General features: G+C 36.8%; 1 protein-coding gene across 1 annotated transcript in view; it reads left to right on the plus strand.

The window, feature by feature from the left end:
- The window catches only part of Nup75 (nuclear pore complex protein Nup75), a 459,526-nt gene that overhangs the window by 297,661 nt on the left and 140,163 nt on the right, over positions 1-21,702 (plus strand). The window contains exons 15-16 of the mRNA XM_090389073.1: positions 3,072-3,137; positions 14,334-14,384. Coding sequence (XP_090245199.1) covers positions 3,072-3,137; positions 14,334-14,384 — 117 coding nt within the window. The remainder of the gene's footprint in view (positions 1-3,071; positions 3,138-14,333; positions 14,385-21,702) is intronic.

A 21,702-nucleotide genomic window follows, 5' to 3' on the forward strand; every position in this document is an offset into this window, starting at 1 on the left:
TCTTATATTAGTAATACAGCAATTATAACACACACACACACACACACACACACACACACACACACACACACACACACACACACACACACACACACACACACACACACACACACACACACACACACACAGAGTGTAATTTGTTATACACTATATGTGTATGGTATTACACAACACACACTATGTGCATATGGCATTATACAATACATTGCCATTCCATTCTAGCATTTGCTGTTCCTCCTCCGCCTTTCATTTATTCTCAAGATTTTTATACAGCTCCCACCACTTGGAAACCTACTCGTGAACAAACATTGGGTCAAATGTAATATACACAACAGAGATCACATCTAATACAGTAAGTCACCGACATATGTAAGAGATACATTCCAGGACTTCTTAATTAAGTTGAGTTTATGTAACTCAGGAATGACTAATAAGATATTGCTACTATAGCCCTGATATCCCAAAATTACAAAAAACCACATAATATCCTCAGAAGAATGAAGAAAAAAAGTTATATATTTTTCAATTAATTGGTTATATAGATAGAAAAATGGTTATACTTTAGAACTTCTTATGTAGGAAAACTTTTTAGATGGGGAAAATGACCTAAGGATATGAAATACTAACTACACAAATAAAAATGAAAAGGTACACATACATAAGTTAAAGATGATTTTTAAGAACTATTTCAGAATTAATAAACATTTTACTCTGGGAAACATTTTTAAACAATGAACAGAATGTTAAGCAATTTCTAGTTGCTTAACATTCTGTTCATTAAACTTGGTAAGGAACATTTTGTTCATTACCAAGTTGGAAGAATGAGCTTCTTTGGAGTTTCAAAAGGTCACAATTACAATTAAGACAGAGCAACAATCCACTAAGTAATTCCGAACTGTTCACAACCATCAGAACTTAATGCTTAACGTGGTCTATGTATTGCAATTGTTTTCATCGATATCCATAAGGATATCGATGAAAACAATTGCAATATGTCACTTCCATTATATCAAAATGCTTACAATAAAAATGTTTTAGTGCTGAAAGCCTCAGACTATGGAACATTCACTAATCAAACAAGTTAATGTCAAGCATTGTTTTAGCTTGTAGTAAACCACCAAAGTAGGTGCAATGGCATCGTTTCTGTGCCTTCACGAGTTGCCCTGATATTGAACTACCTTGAATAAGCAACGCTCTGACAATGGATTCTCGAATAGGCAACACTTCGCCAATAGATTCTCAGCAGATACCACCACCCTTGGGTGGTGATATCTGCCAGAATAAGTAACATTAGTCTTCTCCATTGGTGAAGCTTTGCTTATTGGAGGTAGTGCAATATCAAGGCAACTCGTTGTGAAAGCGTTACAATATGAGATATATCAATCAAAAACAATGTTATTTCACCTACTTCAGTGGTTTACTACGAGCTAAAATGATGCTTGGCACTAACTTGTTTGATTACCAAATGTTTATAATGTTTAATATTTTTTTAATATTAAAAATAAATAATTTCTATATTTAGAAACGTATTAAGTGGGAAAACATCATTATAATAATACACAGGGGAAAACTTCTTATGTAGGAATTTCTTATCCAGGTTCTACTGTATACTTTTAATTTGTTCTATTACAAACTTTATCTGGTGACAGCGATGAAGTAGCCAGAGTGGCACATATGAAAAGAAAACATAAAAAGAAGAAAAAATGCATGTTATTGTACTCTAAAAACTGATATGTATTTCGTAGCCTTGGTTGACTTCATTGGTGCCAATCCCTTCACCACTTCTCATATTCTCTTTTTTCTTTATTATCGTGTTCACTGTTGACACTGACAAATCGAAATTCTGTGTGATACTTGTTAATGTGGGCGCTTCCGTAGCCAGGTGGGAAGGAGCAGCAGTGCGTAGCACACTCTTCTTGATTACACCGGGGTTTGAGCCCATTACCACTAAATACAGAGGGTGCGGAAAGGTCAGGGAATGACAACCACATATCCCGGAGCAATATGGCCTTAGTTGCTAATGCTCCTAAAAACCAAATAACAAACAACAAACTTGTTAATGTTTGACCATTTTTCATACGTCCTTATTATTTTAATTTGCTGATCCAAATCAATCACTTTCCTTTTCTTGGTTGATTTACTAGTACCGCTGTCACTTATTCCCTTAGTTGGCACCATGATAACGGTCAAAATGAAATTTTCTGTAAAAAACTTCACAGGGTTAAGGTGGAAACATACTATTATCATCTCATGCGAGCTCACATGCTCAGATTTTACTAAAGCACATTTCTGGAGGTCACTGCCATAAAGCAATGAAGACAATTTGCAGTTTCTAGTTTATTGGGTTTTTCTGTTAGTGCAATTTATTGTAAATGGGTTGTAAACTCGATCTTATTGCATTTGCGATAATACCGATAAATGGAATTCTGTGGGTTTTTAAACGTTATTATGGTGAAATGTGTATCCCCATTCACTGAAATGTTCAGTCATATAAAAAAAAAAAACATTAATGAATTTTCAGAATCTTCTCTTTATTCCTATTTTTTAAGCTTGTTACTCCGTATCTCACTTGTGCATGATGTGTTCATTGTTATCGGTTGTGTTTTTTTTTTCTTTTTTTTCCTTTTTACTGTTTGAAATTTTACAATCATAAAAAAAAAGAGTGAAAAAATTTACATAAGTCAGGGAATTACTGTACCATAAGAAACACACTGGTAATCCCAGAACAACCTAACTATTCGTTCATTTGCTATTTAGTTCATTTAAATTTTTTATTCTTATTGTTTTCCATTTTCTTATGAAAGTATTTGGCAAAATTATTTCTGATACAAAAAGCATACTTTTAAATTTCAAGATGGAAAGATTGGTAAAACAAAAAATAATAAAAGTAGGTAAATATATAATTAATACATGATATTTTTTTTATTAAATTTCCAATATTTATTATTATTTTTTTAAAACTGATTTAGTTTTTTTATTGGTGACAATGTACAATTAATTTTTGGTTCTTTTCTTTATATATATAAGAAAAAGTTTAATAACTCAATTTTATATGCTTTCTTGACTTGCAGTTACCCTGTATGCCTTCGAGAATTTTTGCTTTTAAATTATGCGAATTCCTTAATGTCTCATGAAAGGTAAGCTTGAATTAGAATTTACATAATTTTTCATCCATTTTTCAGAACACGAAGCGCACACAGAGGTCAAAAAAAAAAATAAACAAACCTTTGTATTAAGACAGTCACAAGAAATGCATATGGATAGATGATAAATATAAAATTCCTGATAATCGATTCCCTGATTAATCAAAAAAACATCAAAAAATGTTCAGCAACCTACCTAAAAAAATATGGTGATAGATAAACTTACCATGCACTACTTGTGTGTCCAAAGTGTGTCTAATGCAATGCTTGCATAAGTATAAAAGCATACCTATAGTTAATGATGTATGCTTGCATCGGCTGCCAATGGGGGTACATAATATATATATATTTTTTAACATAATATTTTAATTTTATAATTTTGTGAAAAATAGGCGAGATAAGCGAAAATCAATTCACTTAGTGTCTTGCCGCATAATATATATATAATTATATATATAATAGCCTTGGTGCATAATAGTCTTAGACACTAATGCACCAATAAAATCAAAATCCAGTCCAATTCACATAAAAATGTGAAATTATAAAAGATAGATTGTTTTTTTTCCTTTTGCAACTTTTTGATGAATGGTGCTTTGAATATTTCTTAAAATCGTTTTTTCCGACAGAACACCATCGTCTTGCTGTTTGAGGTAGTCAAGAAGTGCTTCTGCATGCTTTAAAGCAAAAACTTGTGACAGTATCAACTCTTCTTCCGGTTCACCATAATTTAGTGCTGGTGTAATAGTCATTATATGATGTAAAATTTCTTTACCGTGTAGTACTTCATGGCCAGCTATATTTTTTTTGTCATATTTAAGGCAATCATGAATTGATTGCTCATTGACATCCCCCCTCCCCCAAATCTGTTGCAAATTTTGTAACATTTCTGTACCAGATCTTTACGATTTTCTTCAAATCCTGGGACTCCATCTTTTTCCTGTAAAATTTTATGCCAAGACCCGTTTATGGTTATGCTTTTTATTGATTTCTTGCTGCTGAAGTGGGAACTACTGGAAACAATAATTTGCAGGAATTTTACAGGAAACAATAGTTTACGTGAATCAGTATACAGCATAAGGTTGTTTCCAGTAGTTCCCACCAAGTGGGAACTACTGGGCCCCGAGTGCCAAGCGATAGTTCCCAAGCGATCTTTCTAGTGCGATTTTCTAGCGTTTTTCCTAGGGCGAGTACTAGTGCTTAATTAATCCCTCCACCGCTCGCAACGTTACTGCTTCCCTCGCTGAGCAACGTCACTGCTTCAACGCTAGCAACATTACTGCTATCGCTAGCAACATACTGCTCTCCTCTTCTGCTGATCGCTTGGTCACTGGTTGGCACCGCTCCTGCCTCCACGTGGCGGGGTCGGTAGCCTGGGAGAAGGAATTCCCTCTTCCGGTGCTAAAAGGAGCAGCGATGGATTGCGATGCATATCCATCGCTAGAGTCCACGGGCTCCAGATCCGTCAACTCTGATTCAGAGCATGACTTGAATCTTCCGAAGAGACTACGGACAGAAATACAAACAACAGACATGCCAGCATTTCTGATAATGCATTCCCTATCCACACAACCTGTTGGCAAGCTATCGCCTTTCCTAATACAGAAATGTTTAGAATCGGTTGTTGGATCTCCCAAAATGATTAAACGTCTCCAATCCGGAGACCCTCTAATTGAAGCTTCTAAGCCAAATCACTCAGAAAAATTGTTAAAATTAACAACTTTTAACAATATTCCTGTGTCGGTAACAGCCCATAACACTCTGAACACCTCTAAAGGAGTTATCAGCGAATGGGACTTACTAAATGTGTCTGAGGAAGAAATCATTCAAGAGCTTAGCGAACAAAAAGTGACTCATGCACGGAGAATTATGACGAAAAAAGATGGCAACCTATTACCAACCAGGTCCATTATTTTGACATTCAGTACTCCGAATTTCCCATCTTCTGTAAAAGCAGGTTACTTAAACTGCAAGATTCGACCCTACATCCCGAATCCCATTCGCTGCTTTAAGTGCCAGAAGTACGGCCCTTCTCAGACGGCATGCCGAGGCGATGCTGTGTGCCCTATTTGCGGCTCCAAGGAGCATTCCCAAGGAGACTGTACAGCCTCCACTCCCACTTGCCCAAACTGTAAAGAAAGCCATCCTGCATTTTCTAAAGCGTGTGACCTTTGGAAAACAGGGAAAAAAATCCAAAAGTATAAAGTGGAACATAAAGTCACATACCCTGAAGCAAGAAAGCAAATAATGCTAACCATGCCTAGCCGATCATATGCATCGGTCACCAAAAATAGCCGCTCAGCATCAACCCAAACAGATGTCTCCATCGAACCGAATATTTCCTTTGCCACCTGGGCCAAAACTGTGCTAACTTATAATAAGAAAACTACAGTCAATGAGACCAGCAACACTCCAGTCAACATCCCAACTGATGCTATCTCAACCTTGCCCGAAACAACGAAATCAGCTACTGTTGAAAACCAGAAGAAAGTGAAACCACGCATTAGCAACGTGGAAATGGAGGTTCAGTCAGAGGATGAAGAGACAGTACTAGAGTTACATGCTAGTGATACCATGGATACAGGACTCCCAACCTTTCCCAGAAATGAAAAATCAAAACTAAGCAGACAGAAACCTTCCCAGAAAAAACAGTCAGATCAATCTTCCTCAAGTAAATCCAACAAATGAATAAATTCCTTCAATGGAACTGTAGAGGATTACGCAGTAATATAGATGACTTGAATGATTTACTAATAGAAACTAAAGCAATAGGTGTATGTTTACAGGAAACCTTTTTATCACCACAAGTTTCTCTGAAAATTAAAAATTATTCTATGTTTAGGCGAGACAGGGATTCTGACACTCCTGCTTGTGGTGGGGTGGCTATTCTTATCAGAACTAACATACCGTCAAGACATCTCCAACTACAAACCTCTTTAGAAGTTGTAGCGGTTCGGATAGCAATGGGAATATCACTAACCCTGGCATCCATTTATATCCTACCGAATTATCCTTGCTCCCAGACTGAACTTGACAATCTTATCAAACAATCGCCACCTCCAGTCTGTTTACTCGGCGATTTCAACGGTCACCATCCATTGTGGGGATCTTCCATCATGGATAGGAGAGGCCAATTAATAGAAATATTCCTGGATAACCATAACCTGACTGTTAAATTCTGGCTCTCCAACTCATATTCAACTACCTACAGGTAGTACATCAGCCATAGACTTATCAATATGTTCAGCCTCTCTTTTTTCCAAGCATGGAATGGTTAGTGCTAAATGATCCATTGCACAGTGACCATTTTCCTATCATCAGTTCAATTCAAACACAGACGGTGTCATGTCCTAAAGGCCGCACTTCTTGGAATTTTCATAAAGCAGACTGGAAAAACTATTCAACTTGTGTTCTACTTGACAAACTATATGTACAACAAAATCGTATTGATGACATAACTGATCACATTACAAGCCACATATTATCTGCAGCAGAAATTTCCATTCCAAAATCTAACCAGTGCAAGCGGGTACACCAAAATCAGTGGTGGAATGAAGAATGCTCCAAAGCGAAACGAGAAAAAAACATGCCTGGAACCAGTTTCGCAAATTTCCAACTACCGCCAACCTAATTATATACAAAAAACTCAGAGCCAAAGCAAGACAAATAAGGAAGACAGCAAAATGTGACTCCTGGATTAAATTCGCCTCAGATATTAACAAAAATACTGACACTCGAATCATTTGGAGAAAAATTCAAGCTCTCAATGGGAAATTTCTACCGCAGCAATCTCCAATAATACAATGCAATGGGCAGGACTTATCCTCTCCTACTGACATTGCAAATGCTTTAGCCGAATCGTTTTATAACATTTCTGCCTGTTCCTCTTATGTAATCTCCTTTCAATGCAGTAAAACTGATTCAGAACGTCATAAGTTTAATTTCACAAGTAGACTTTCACTTCCATATAACCAGCTGTTTACTCTATCTGAACTGAGAGAATCTTTGAGAAAATCTCCGAACAGCGCAGCAGGACCAGACAGCATTCACTACAGTATGCTGAAGCATCTGTGTGAAGCTGATCTTGGCACACTATTACTCTTTTATAACCGGATCTTCTCTGAAAATACGTATCCTCTGTCATGGCGTCATTCCTATATTTGTGCTGTTCCAAAACCAGGCAAAGATCCTTCTCTAGTTGAGAATTACAGACCAATATCATTGACAAGCTGTCTGGGCAAAATCTTTGAAAGGATGGTACATAAGAGGCTCACCTGGATTCTAGACTCCGAAAATCTCCTTTCTGATCACCAATATGGCTTCCGTAAAAACAGGTCCACCCTAGATGTACTTGTAAAAATTGAATCCAACATTCGTAATGCCTTCGTCAGAAAGCAACATCTAGTGATGGTCAACCTGGATATTCACAAAGCATTTGACACCACATGGCGTCATGGTATTATCAAAGATATGCATCAGTTGGGGCTGAGAGGACATCTCCCTTTAATAATTCAGAACTTTTTAAAACTGCGTACATTTCAGGTCCGGTATAAAAACATGCTGTCAACATCTCACATTCAAGAAGAGGGTGTCCCACAGGGTTCCATATTGAGTCCAACCCTATTTGCGATTAGGATCAACAATATTTTGGAAGAACTTCCAAAAACGATTGAAGTATACATGTATGCTGACGATCTCACCATATCCTGCCAATCGCAAACATGAATACTATCGAAAGACAGCTACAAATTGCTTTAACGAGAATTCAATCCTGGACCCTACAAAATGGATATAATCTCGCTGAGCAGAAAACCACTACCACTCATTTCTGCAAAATTCGGTCACTTCATCCTGATCCAGAACTAAAGATAAACAACGTACCAGTTCCTCTTGCTCACAATGTCTGTTTCCTTGGTCTGATACTAGACAGGAAACTGAACTTTCAAGCACATGTGGCCTATCTTCGAACCATCTGCATGAAGAAATTAAACATACTCCGGTGTGTGTCATCCATGTCATGGGGCGCTGATCGTCATACCCTCATCCATCTTTATAGAGTTCTCATCAGGTCTCGCTTGGACTATGTCTCTCCAGTATATGATTCAGCGAGGAAAAGTACTTTAGAACGACTAAACACCATCCAGCACTGTGCTTTGAGAGTCGCTCTAGGCGCATTCAGAACCTCCCCTGTTCAAAGTCTGTACATCGAAGCTCATGAACCTCCCTTACATCTTCGCAGAAAATCATTACTTCTGATGTATGCCGCAAAAATCCGTAGTCTGCCCTCTCATCCTTGTTGGAGATGTCTCTACACTACTGAATGCGAGTCATTTTACCTCAATAAACTTAATGAAAACCGACCTGCTCCACTTAGATTTAAAGAACTGGCGCAATCATGGAATATAGAAATCAATAATATATTTCAGGACAAAACACCACCAGATCCACCCTGGAAAAATATCTGTGCAATATATGATGACTACTTTCAACAGTGGGGAAAGAACACGCTGTCTCCTTCCAATATCGCACAGTTACATGCAACTTATACTCTTTATAATTCCAACGCATGTGAAATCTATACAGATGGATCAAAAACCGAGACCCAAGTAGGTGCTGCTGCAATCTTCCCATCATTTAGCACTTCTGTCTCATTTCCAATAGAATGCAGTATATTCACTGCTGAGCTCTATGCTATAAACTTAGCTCTGGATCACATTATTGAAAATCTAATTCCGTCTGCTTTAATATTCACTGACTCACTCAGCGCTGTCTCTGCCATAAATACTAATACCAACTCCTCTCACCCTGTAATAAAACAGATTCATTCTAAGTTACTTACCTGTAAGGAAGTGAACCAAACTGTGACATTCTGCTGGATCCCAGGACCTGGAATAGCCGGCAATGAAAGAGCAGATCATGCAGCCAAACAACCAGAAACCACTATTTCGCAGACTTTTCAAGTTCCATATACGGATTATAAACACATTATCCGTAAAGCATGTTATAACAGCTGGTCATTAATCTGGAAAGGTTATCCAGGAAATAAACTCTACCAAATAAAACCGGAACCAAAGCTGTGGCAATCCAGCTTCATAAAAAACAGGCGAGATGAAATAATTTTAGGAAGGCTAAGAATCGGGCATACTCATCTCACTCACCTGTATCTGTTAACTAATGACAGCGCTCCCCAATGTACATCATGTCAAGTACAACTGACCATTCGATATTTGTTAGTGGACTGTCCCCACTTTCAAACCATCCGCTTAGACATCTTTAAATCAATTTCTAATACGCAGTCTTCAATAAAATTATTACAGATTCTGGGAGATAATTTTAATCAAAAAGAACTATTTACTTTCCTAAATTGTATAGGAATATATCATAAAATATAGTTATCACAATTAAGCTAATATTCCATATTTACCATTAGAAAGACACAATATGGCCCTAGCAGCCTATGTGTCGTTAAACACAACAACAACAACAACAACATAGGAACTACTGGAAACAACATTATGTGTTTAGGGTTCTTGGAGTACCAAGATATCTATATTATTTTCTTCTAATTTGAATTTGATTTGATCTACAACAGTTCTTGCTCTTTGAGCATTTAATTGGATGAGATTTAAACCCCTAGTCACATTTCTATTTTCGTTCTGGCCTGTAATTGGCCCTAGATTGTATTTGCTTTATCATTTTCATCCCTGATGCTGTGTGCATGGTCAGCCACCCGTGCTGCTTGAACATTTTGTCTGCTAATTTTTATTTCTACAGTTTTTATAATCATACCCAGCCACTGCATAGTGACCACAGACAGGTTCTTTCTGACTGCAATCTCTGGCAGTGTATCCAAATTTATGACAATTATGACATCTTGTTACAGGGAAGTGCTGCCTAAATCTATGGCTTGTCCAGCCAGCATAGATTCTTTGCTGTCCTCGAAGATGTCTCCAGATTTTTTGGAAAATTCTCCACTATGATATTTATCTGGCCATTTTTCCTGCTTTTTGTGGATCTTTTGAGTTGGAACTGTTCGGCAAACTCTTCTATGTCCATTATTTCTTGGAAATTTTTATAATATATATCTGTCATTAATTTCTTCTCAGAAATATATTGTATGACATCAAATAGTTCCCACCAAGTGGGAACTACTGGAAACAACATTATGTGTTTAGGGTTCTTGGAGTACCAAGATAGAGTTAGAATATCTTGGTACTCCAAGTACCAAGATAGAGATAGAATATGTGGGTTCTTTCCCTTTGGTTTCTTTGGTTTCAAATCAAGTTTTAAGATTTTGGGGTTAGTTTCTACCATTTTCAAATCTTCTTTGTTTGCTACTTCGAGTAACACCCCATTTTCTCTCACTTTCCTCATACTGCTTATTCTGATCTCCTTTATGTGGGGTTTCAGTTGAGTCACAACAGCTTCTCTGATTGCCTCACTAGTCTTGTAGTTACTGTCAGGTTTTGTTTTTAATGTCACTATATTGGTTTCCTTAGTCCTGGGTATTTGCTTAGGTTGGATATTTTCTGACCTGGGCAAGTAAACCTGAAGAAATGAACACCCTACTTAGGGTGTTCATTTCTTTGTAGTTATTCCTTTCCTTGGTTACATTGTCTATCAAGGCGCACTGTAGCCTCAGAAGCTTATGCGCCATTAAACCTCCATAACACACACACACACACACACACACACACACACACACACACACACACACACACACACACACACACACACACATTGTCTATCCTAGCTCTCAGTACTCTATTTTCTGTGTTGACTTCCATCACCTTTTGTTCTAAGACTGTCTAGCAGTTAACAATCTGTAGTTTAATTGCAGATGTTATTCTGTTAGTCTGGTTATGGTCGAAATTCTCTAAGTACAATTTCAACTCTTTTATTTGCTTAATTGGATCTGCCAATTCATTTATTGCTTGAAACCTTTTTTCCTCTTCTGTCTTATTATCAATCTTTTCATTGTTTTCCTTCACTTTACTCTCTTTGTTCTCAGCTTGGTTCCTCACTTTTTTGACCCTTTTCATACTCAAGAGGCCTTGAGGGCATGCATCTAAGTCTTCATTATTAGTTTCATCCCCATTTTTTGGGGATGAAAAAATTCTTTGGGGGAAAAAATTCTTATTTCTAAATCAAGGTTTGTCTCTATGTCTAAATCATTATTTCCAGATTTTTGCCGTTATCCTCAGTATTTTCTAATTGCCCAGTTGTTTTTCCAGTCCATTTACATATGTTCCCTATGTTGAGAACATTGCAGTGCAATGTATTTAATTCCAACGTACAGCTATTTATATTTTACTGTAACTAAAATATTTACAAATTAAAATAAAATAAAATAAATATTTACACAAAAATATCCAAAATAAATATTGTGGATTGAGCGCATGGGTTCTGGAACCGTAAATGGCTCAAGAGCCTACGAATCTGTTCATCCGACCACAATATTATGAACAGGGACAGAGGTATGGGTATGCATCCTCTGTTTGAAACTATCATCCTAAGTACGGATGAACGGTTTTGCTTGACACGTTCCCGAGCTGTTTCTGCTTCCAGTTCAGACCATGTGCCGATTGCACCACGTGTATAAGTACCGTGAGCCTGTTATATATGGATGTGCTGCAGGAAGTTTTGTTACTGCTGAGGAAGGAAACCGATGCTTCCGAAAGCTCCAGAGATTTTATCGTTTTTATTGCTTTTAATCCGGTTTATTTTAGTGTATTTTATCGCAAGGATTTTATCACAGTTTTAATGTTTTTCACAGGTACATAATTTAATTTAATATAATAGCAGTTTTTGTAAATATTTATTTTATTTTATTTTAATTTGTAAATATTTTAGTTACAGTAAAATACTTATTCTTATGGTTTGTGTATGAGCTGATTTATTGCTAAAATATGAATTTGCCTAGGGATGAATCTGCCCATGGAAGAATTGCCATCCTTGTGGGATAACACTTCTCCATTTCAAGCTACACTGTTACCACCAACTTAGAGGCAGTAGCAGTTCGTCATACAGTAGGATTCTTCTTAACTGTGAATGACATCCTCCAAGCAGACCTTGTTGATCTCACTAAACACTTACCATCCCCCTTTCTATTATTATGAGCAATGAACATAATAATCTGTGGGGTAGTGCTGACATCAATAGAAGGGATTGGACTATCAAAGGTGTGCTTGAAAACAGTGGTCTGGCTTTTCTAAATGTTGTTTTTAACACCCCTTCTTCCACACATCTACCCATACGTTTACTGCAATATCTTTCTCTCTTTATGCTTCGTTTACTCCTCTCTGTTTGAATGTGGGAGATGGAAGACAACCTTTATGGTAGTGATCACTTCCTCGTGTTATCCACCCTTTCCAATAGGAGACAGTACCACCTGTCTAGGATACCACGGAAAAACAATCATGCTGACTGGAATGCCTTCAGACATCTTTCAGCATTTAATACTAACACAGTCAGCCAGCAACTAGTTAATGATGCAGTTAAGTACATCAAAGAAATAATTCAATAATTTGGAAAAATGAAATTCACTGTAACCAAGACTTTTTTTATTGCTTATTGTTATACATGTGTATTTCAATTAACTTAATTAAAGCATAAGTAATTTTTTTATAAATAACAAACTTTTATTTGTTTATTATAAATTGCTTTGTTTGGAGTATTCCTTTTTGACAATTTTATTTTCATTTTGCATAATTAGATCACTCACTAGTTTTACTCCATATTCATCATTTTTTGCTCACAGAATTCTTATAATATGTTTTTAGGTTATCTACTGCATGAGCATATTTTTTAATTTTAGGTCACTCTGTTATTCATCCTTTTCAGGATCTACCTCTATTGGTTCTTCATTGTTCATAGGCACTGAATAAGCACTGAATTCACTCTGTGGTACAAACCTGTTAGAGTGTACAGAAACATATTCGTCACTGCTCAGTGAAGAATTTCGTAGTGTCCATAGCAAGCCATTAAGTACAGAGCATCAGCTGCATTTGCAGAGTCCCTCAAATCAAATCTTGCTTTGTGGAAGCAGTTTTTAATTGTACAGGGGCTCACTATATTCCATGCTGCACTAATCCAGATTATACCTTGTAGTACATCTATACTTTTGCAAAGTTTTGAACAACTTTTTTTCCTCATCAAATTTTGAAATCAGTTGTTTAAGGACCGTTTGTCGATATTTCACTTTGAGTATAATTATTCTTGATCGAGTGGTTAAGAAATGAATGTGATGTTAAGAGGAAAAAGCTGTTTCAGCGTTATTCAGTTTAATGAGTGGGTGAGATGTGGCATCAAGAAATAAAATAATTTTCGATTTTGGCAAATCATTTTTTATCTAATTGGATCAGCCATTCTGTTGTCTCCCTACTCATGCAAACCTTAATGTTTGATTTCTAATGTATATGGAATTTGCTTAAATTCAAACCTTTAAAATGCCATGGTTTCATAGATTTGCATATAGCAAGAGGTATTTCCCTAGTGCTCATCATGCCTGTACACAAAAGCACAGTTAGATACTCCTAACCATACTTTTATGGAGGAAATAAATGAAACACATTACAAAAATTTGAATGTGGTGCAGTTGTCTTTGCTGTTTGTTTACATTATTAAATCATGGATCCATGAAGTATAAGTTACATTTCAATTTTTATTAAAAATCTAGGAGGAAGTAATTAAAGTATTACAGAATATTCAGTGAATTTTATATTGCGACATTGTAGTTAAGTGAAAACAATTACGTTTATATATAATTTCTTGATTAATTAGTAATGAATTGGTAACATGCTATTTACTTTTAAATTTTATTAATCACAGAAAAGTTCTATTAATACAAGAAATGAAAACAAACATCTCCAAAAAGTAACACGTGGGATATATTTAACTTGTTATTAGTTTGTGAATCACTGCTCTGTGGTCTTTACATGTATTTTGATTTCTGTGATTTCACTGTCTTATTAATTCCCCGGGTAATATGTAATAATAAATAATTTCTTATATATAGTCAATTCTTGCATTTTTGTGTATGTGTGTGATGAGTGTCATTGGCTTTCATTTTATTATTTTTTTAAAGAGTTTAAATTTTAAAAAAGTGGAAATGGCTTTATTTTTCATTTGAAATGAAATAGATTTTCTTAAAAAGCTAAAGGTTTTTTAATTTTTTTATTTTGTTTACCGTAGCTTATGGCAGGTTGCTGCAAATTATTTAGATCACTGTCCAGAACTTGGAAGGTAAATTATAGTCTCTCTCCTTTATAATATTAAATTTGTTATGAAATATTTGATTATTATTGCTGTTGAAGCAGGAACTCCCCCCCCCCCCCAATAGATTCTTCCTTAATCATGTCTTTCTGAGAACACGTTTTTCTTATATCTGGCAATTGGAAATTGTTACCATCTATACAAGAAAATAATCATTATTAAAACTAATAAGTAGTGGTACAAGTTGCATTGTTAGTCCACTCATAAGAATAATATTACATTAACCATTTTGGGTTTGGGTTTTATTGCCACATTAGCAACTGAAGCTATGATGCCACCATTTTGCAATATCAGAATATTGTTCTCTGTATAAGTGGTGACATAGTTTCTAGTCACGTTAATTTTGATTTAAATTCACTTGTCTTAAGAACTATGCTACTTGAAATCATTTCATTTCATATAGATAAAATAATTATAAAGTTGTTTGTTCTTATTCCCAGAATGTTATATTAGTGAAAATAATGTTACTGTAACATGCCTTCTTTGTCAACCAAAAGTGGAAACTTGGACTAGCTCGTAACTTCTGCAGCAGGAGTGACATTTATGCCCCATTTCATATTTCACGATTTTGTTAATTTACTTTTCATTTATAAATAAAAATTTTTTGTTCATACTATAAACATATACAGACATATAAAGTCTGAAGCTAGGGTAGTTTAAAGCAGTTTTTCAAACACTGGTCTGCAATAAATTGTTTCCTGTCAAAAATGAACTATAAAAGTCCCTTGTTGAGATTAGGAATAAGATACATATAATATTCAAGCAGTCACACACCGAAAAGAGTTGGATGTTATAAATCTGAAAAATGTTAACAAAATTTTAAAGGAACGAATAAATTCCACCATTGTATAAAGCGAATGAAAGTTGGAGAAAGAATGATAACTATAGAATGCCAGCGAAATGGTAAATCTTTCAGACATAAATTTATCTTAAATAAATTATATAACTGACTAGAAGAGGATTTTCAGAAGTAAAAAACTCCAGGAAACCAGCAAGATGCTGTTTCTCCTTTAGTGGACTAAAGCTCTCACAAACTGAAATGAATTTTGACAAAAAATAATCTAGTTGTAATGAAAATGGAAGTTGTGTGACCTGTATAATTAAGGATGGGAGAAATATACCTGAGAAAATATAGAATGAAATTTGGCCACCTAATCTCTTTCATTGAAAGCTACAAGTCACTGACTAGGAAAAGGAAGAATAGTGATGGTGGTGCTATAACCCCTCTTCCCAGATAACCTGCCCCCCATCAATCTAGGTCCAGTGGTTATATACAGGGAGTGGTTAACAAAATTTTGGACTGACTTCATGTTTAAAAATTTTATAGTGAGTTGGTATTTGTTGCATGTTTGGCAACTTAGCTACATGTGGTGATACATGGATTATCCATTTAGATGCATTCCATCTGAATTAGTGGATGTTGGACAAAAAGTTTTTTAAGTACTTCTAAAAACACATTTTAAAAAGTGGGTGATTTTGTTGTGTCTTTTTACTGAGCAAATTTGTGTCAAATTTTGTTTCACATTAGGGAAAAGTGCAACAAAACCCCAAAGTGTTAAATAGCTTTCAAAGGAGATTTTGTGCATTGTTAAAAGACTTTTCAGTTGTTCACAAAATTAAAAAATAAAGAGGGCTGCTTCCAAAGATATCTCTCTCATTCTCTCCCCCCCTTTCTCTCCCCCCCAGGTGAATCAGTCATTCCTGATTGTATCAGGTATGATCAGTGTTTAACTGGCTGCCACATTGTTAGTGAAATTAGAATTTCTTATGGAACATGTGAATCAGTTTTACTCATGATTTGGGAATGTGACCTGTTTGGCTTTGTTTGCCTCACACATTATGATCTTTGTTAGTGTGGCATTGCTGACCATGCTTCATTTCTTCCATCATTATTAGTGACGAATCATGAATATATAGTTGAGACCCATGAATAAAAGCCCAGTCCTCTTTCGATTTCACCTTCTCTAAATCCTGCAAAGGCAAGAGAATGTGGATGAAGTGTAGGAAGTTCATGCTTGTATTTTTTGACTTGCAGGTCATTGTTAATTATGAATTTATCCCACATGATCAGAAATGAACCAAGAATACCACAAAAAAAGTTTTATGGCAATTGCAGCATTCTGTATGGAGAAAGTGGTAGGAAAATTGGACTTCACAGAATTGATACTTGCCTCGTAATTCGCTTGCTCTGCACACTTGGATGCACGCTTGAATGGAACAATTTTCCATTCAAGAATTTGTCATGGAACAGTAAGTTCCTCCATTTACCATACTCATGGGATTTAGTTCCCTGTAATCTTCCCTCACCAGGTTAACTCCCCATTCAAAATTTACTGATTTGCAATAACAGAAAAATATTCAGAAAGCATCACAGGAACTATTGGCAATTACAAAGGAAGCCTAGATGGAATGTTTCCAGAAACATACCATCTTGTTCAAAAATTATGAAGCATACTAGTAAATAGCTTTTGCTGATGTTAGTTGTCTCCAAACACTTTTTAATCACACTTTATAAATGTTCGGAAAATTGCATTTAATACTCTGTGGTTGGTAATGGATATAGATAAATTTATAGCAGTGTTTTCTAATCAGTAGTTCACTAAAGCTTAAGGATTCATAAGAGAATGGGTTTGCAAGAAAAATTTGGTAATGGCATCCTTTTCATATCCACACACACACACACACTTCCACTTCACCCCTCTGTTCGTTCAAAATACCTGTCCAGCTGAGCCTTAAACTTATTTAGGCTATCAACTTCCACGACAAGGGATGGAAGTCTGTTCCACCAACCAACCAACCACCCGCTGGCTAAAGGCAAATTTCCACACGTCTATCCTACATCTGCCTTTCCTCAATTAGAATTTATGCCCTCTCAGGTGATTATTCTGAGCAAGAGGAGACTGGTGCCTAGTCTCCAGACATTGAAATTTGCAAAACTTAAGCCTATCTTCGTAAGAGCACCCCTTTGTTCCATTCACTAATCTTGTGCCCTTCTCTGTATTTGTTCCAGCAGCTCTACATCCTTCTTGAAATGAGGCCTCCAGACCTGTATACAGTACTGTAGGTGTGGCCTGACCATTGCCTTATATAATCACCAACTTATCCCTTCTAGAAAAATTCCTCTATATCATTAACAATACACCATGAGCTACTCTTGCAGCCCGTTTGCACTGCTCAGAGAACTTCATATATTCCTGCACAACCTACTAAGTACTATAGGTTCTAATACCTCTTGTGTTTGGGGTTCACATAAAAAAAAAAAAAAAACACCTCCAGGTCCCTTTCATTCTCTACCACTGTCAGTGTAGTACCACAGAGTTCATATGTTGCTCTGGGGTTGCTGTTTTCCATATGTAGTACTTTACATTTGTCAATGTTAAACTTCATTTGCCACCTCTCAGCCCATCTGCTCAACGTTTCCAGATCCTGTTGCAGCAGCATGGGGTCAGTAGTGTCCTTGACAACCCTGCCAATCTTCATATCATCTTGGACATTAAGCTTGAAACTTGGACATTAAGCTTGAAATACCATCATCATCAATAATGGACCCAACACTAAACCCTGAGGGACTCCACTAATAACATTAGTCCACGATGAGCAGTGTCCATTGATTACCACTCTCTGTCTTCTCCCCCCTCAGCCACCCCTTTATCACGGGTCGAGCCCGTCACCACCGAATACGGAGGATGCGGAAAGGTCAAGGAATGACCACCGCATATCCCGGAGCAATATGGCCTTAGTTGCTAATGATCCTAAAACCAAATAACAAACAACCACTCCTTTATCCATAGCAGCAATTTGCCTCCAGTGCCACACTGCTCCAGTTTGCGCAGCAGTCTTCCATGTGCAACAGTATCAAAAGCCTTTCTAAGATCCAAGTATATAATATCAAAGTTATTCCCTGCATCCAGTTCTTTTGTGACTGCATCATAGTATCCAATCAAATTGGTCAGGCAAGACTTCCCCTTAACAAAACCATGCTGTGTCCGAGCTATAACTGAAGTCTTGTCTAGATGATCCTGCTGTACTTGTTTAACCAGTGCCTCCATTACCGCCAGATAAACACATTGTACAGCACCAGTTAAGCAAACAATCGCTGAAAGAGAGGATGAAAAATCAAGTACTGATACCATGGACATAGATAGAAATTCACACCAAGATGAACCACTTCTTGAAATTCATGCAGAAGAGGAGTAAATGGACATCACAAGACCAACTTTCCCAAAAAGGGAAAAAAACAAGACTAAACAGGCGCAAACAAACCCCATCCCATAAGCAAGCAGACACACCCGATAATTCGCAATAATCTGTAGAATCGTCCAGTGGAATTGTTGCGGACTCGGGGATAACTTAGACAATGTTTATGACTTGACTGGAACTTGTCGGTTGGTCACTTGCACACTAGTAAGACTTTTGTGGATTTATTGGATGATTATTTTCTGTAGCAGCATGTTCGAGAGGCAACCAAAGAGGTTAATACTCTTGATCTGGTTATCAGCACTGATCATTCGTGTATTAAGAATTTGCAGATAAAGTAACCACTAGGTGGTAGTGATCACAGTGTACTGATGCGGGATTTACTTAAAGATATAATTACCATCAGGAGTAAAGGAAAGGGTTTTTGCTTCCGTAAAGGTAAGTACAGTGGTCTCAGACAGTTTTTAAATTCTGTACAGTGGGATCAACTGATGATGTTACCAACAGCAAATTCTAAGTGGGGAAGCATTCAAGGAATTAATCGTGGAAGCTACTAAAAGTTTCATACCTATTAAGAAATATTGTTCAAGGTTTAGGCCTAAATGGTTGTCAAATAAACTAATGAGACTCCTGGCAGAGAAGAAAAATGCATGGGATGCATATAAATTATCAGGTGACAGAAGCCTATGGCAGATATAAGCTAGTCTGTAATCAAGTCACAAAGGAGGTTAGGCAGGCAGAGACAGATTACGAGAAATCTTTGGCAAAGGATGCTAAGAAAAACAGCAAGGATTTCTTTACTTATGTAAACTCTAAAAGGAAGGGGATGAATCTGATTGGTCGATTTTATATCGATGGTTCGACTGTTGATGATCCTGCTCAGATAGCAAACAAACTGAATGAGTATTTTGCATCTGCATTCACACACATGGGGAGTTATTAAGTTTTAAAAATGCCAGAAGGTTATCAAATTGTAGCAGGATGCTTAATGATTTTGTAATAACTTGAGAACAAAGTGGCGAGAAATTGTCGAAGTTAAACATAAGAAAGGCACCTGGTGTGGATGGGATCTATCCAGTTATATTAAAGGAGGCAGCAAAGCAACTAAGCAAACCCTTAGCCCTAATTATGATAGCATCCTTGGACTCAGGGGAGGTTCCCGCGGACCGAAGATGAGCAAATGTATCCCCAATTCACAAAGGGGGATCGAAGGGTGACACGAGTAATTACAGACCAGTTAGTTTAACTTCTGTTCCCGGTAAAATAATGGAGTCACTGGTTAAAGATGCATTGCAGTATCATCTAGACAAGACTGCAGCAATAATTCAGACACAGCATGGGTTTGTTAAGGGAAAGTCTTGTCTGACAAGTTTGATAGGATATTATGATGTGGTTACAAAGGAACTGGATGCGAAAAATAATTTTGATATCATATATTTGGATTTCAGGAAAGCTTTTGACACTGTGCGCATGGAAGACTACTGTACAAATTGAAGCAGAATGGTATTAAGGGTAAATTGCTACAATGCATAAAAGTTTGGTTGAGTGGGAGAAGACAGAGGGTGGTAATAAATGGGTGCTACTCTTCGTGGACTAATATTATTAGTGGAGTCCCACAGTGTTCGGTGTTGGGTCCACTGTTTTGTATATTTATCAATGATATTAATGAAGGTATATCAGGCTTAGTGTCAAAATTTGCAGATGATACAAAGGTTGGCAGGGTTGTTAATGACAGTAATGGCAGTGTGCTACTGCAACAGGATCTAGAAAATTTGGGCAGATGGGCTAAGAAGTGGCAACTGAAGTTTAACCTTGACAGAAGCAAAGTACTGCATATGGGTAGAAGTAACCCCAGAGAAACATACCAACTGTGTGGTACTACACTTAAGGTGGTAGAAAATGAAAAAGACCTGGGAGTAATTGTGCAATCAGATATGAAGTTTTCTGAGCAATGCAGACAGGCTGCCAGGGCAGGTCATGGGGTTTTGTCAATGATATATAGGAATTTTGCTAGCAGGGAAAAGAAGGTGATTGTCCCTCTGTATAAGGTAATGGTCAGGCCACGCCTTGAGTACTGCATTCAGGTCTGGAGGCCTCATTTTAGGAAGGATGTAGATTTGCTTGAGCAGAGAAGGTCAACAAGATTGGTGAAGGGAATGAAGGGATCCTCTTACCAAGAGAGGCTTAAGTTCTGCAAATTGCAGTGGCTGGAGACTAGGCACCTGCGCTGTGATCTGATTGAGGTGTATAAGGCCTTGAATGGGTTGAGCATGCTGAATTCTGATGGGATTCTTCCACTTGTTCAGATTACGAACCTAAGGGGGCATAAATTCAAATAAAGGAAAGACAGATGTAGAATAGATGTGCAGAAATTTGCCTTTAACCAGCTGGTGGTTAATTGCTAGAACAAACTTCTGTCTGTCTTTGTGGAAGTTGATAGATTAAATAAATTTAAGGAGGAACTGGACACATTTAGAGGGAATGATTGTGTGAAAATTTTTTTTTTTTTTTTTTTTTTTGGCTGATGCTGCATAAGCTCATACACTTGCTTTCTTGCATCACATGCCACTACTACTACTTAATTACTGAATATAAGCCTGCTATTCTTTGTCTACAGGAAACAAACCTGACTCCTAAAATATCTATGAACATAAAACATCATATAATGCTTTGAAAGGATAGAAACAACTCTAATACAGCACATGGAGGTGTAGCATTGCTAGTAAACTCCAGAACTCCTTTCAAACCGATCCCACTGCAAACAACTTTAGAAGCAATCACTGCTAGAGTTATGGTTGGGATAGCATTAACAGTTGTTTTCATATACCTTTCGCCCAGCTATTCATACACTTTAGCAGTTTGGATGATTTTGTTAATCAGCCGCCACCACCTTTCTGTATCTTGGGTGACTGGACTGAGCATCACCCCTTATGGGGTTCCTCGCACCTTGATAAGGGTGGTTGGTTGGTGGAATAGACTTCCATCCCTTGTCGTGGAAGTTGATAGCTTAAATAAGTTTAAGGCTCAGCTGGACAGGTATTTCGAACGAACAGAGGGGTGAAGTGGAAGTGGTTATTTTTTATTTATTTAT

Source organism: Mastigoproctus giganteus, chromosome 14 (assembly GCF_048544385.1).
Source record: "Mastigoproctus giganteus isolate SK-2022 chromosome 14, ASM4854438v1, whole genome shotgun sequence".
In the NCBI taxonomy this organism is placed as follows: Eukaryota; Metazoa; Arthropoda; class Arachnida; order Uropygi; family Thelyphonidae; genus Mastigoproctus; species Mastigoproctus giganteus.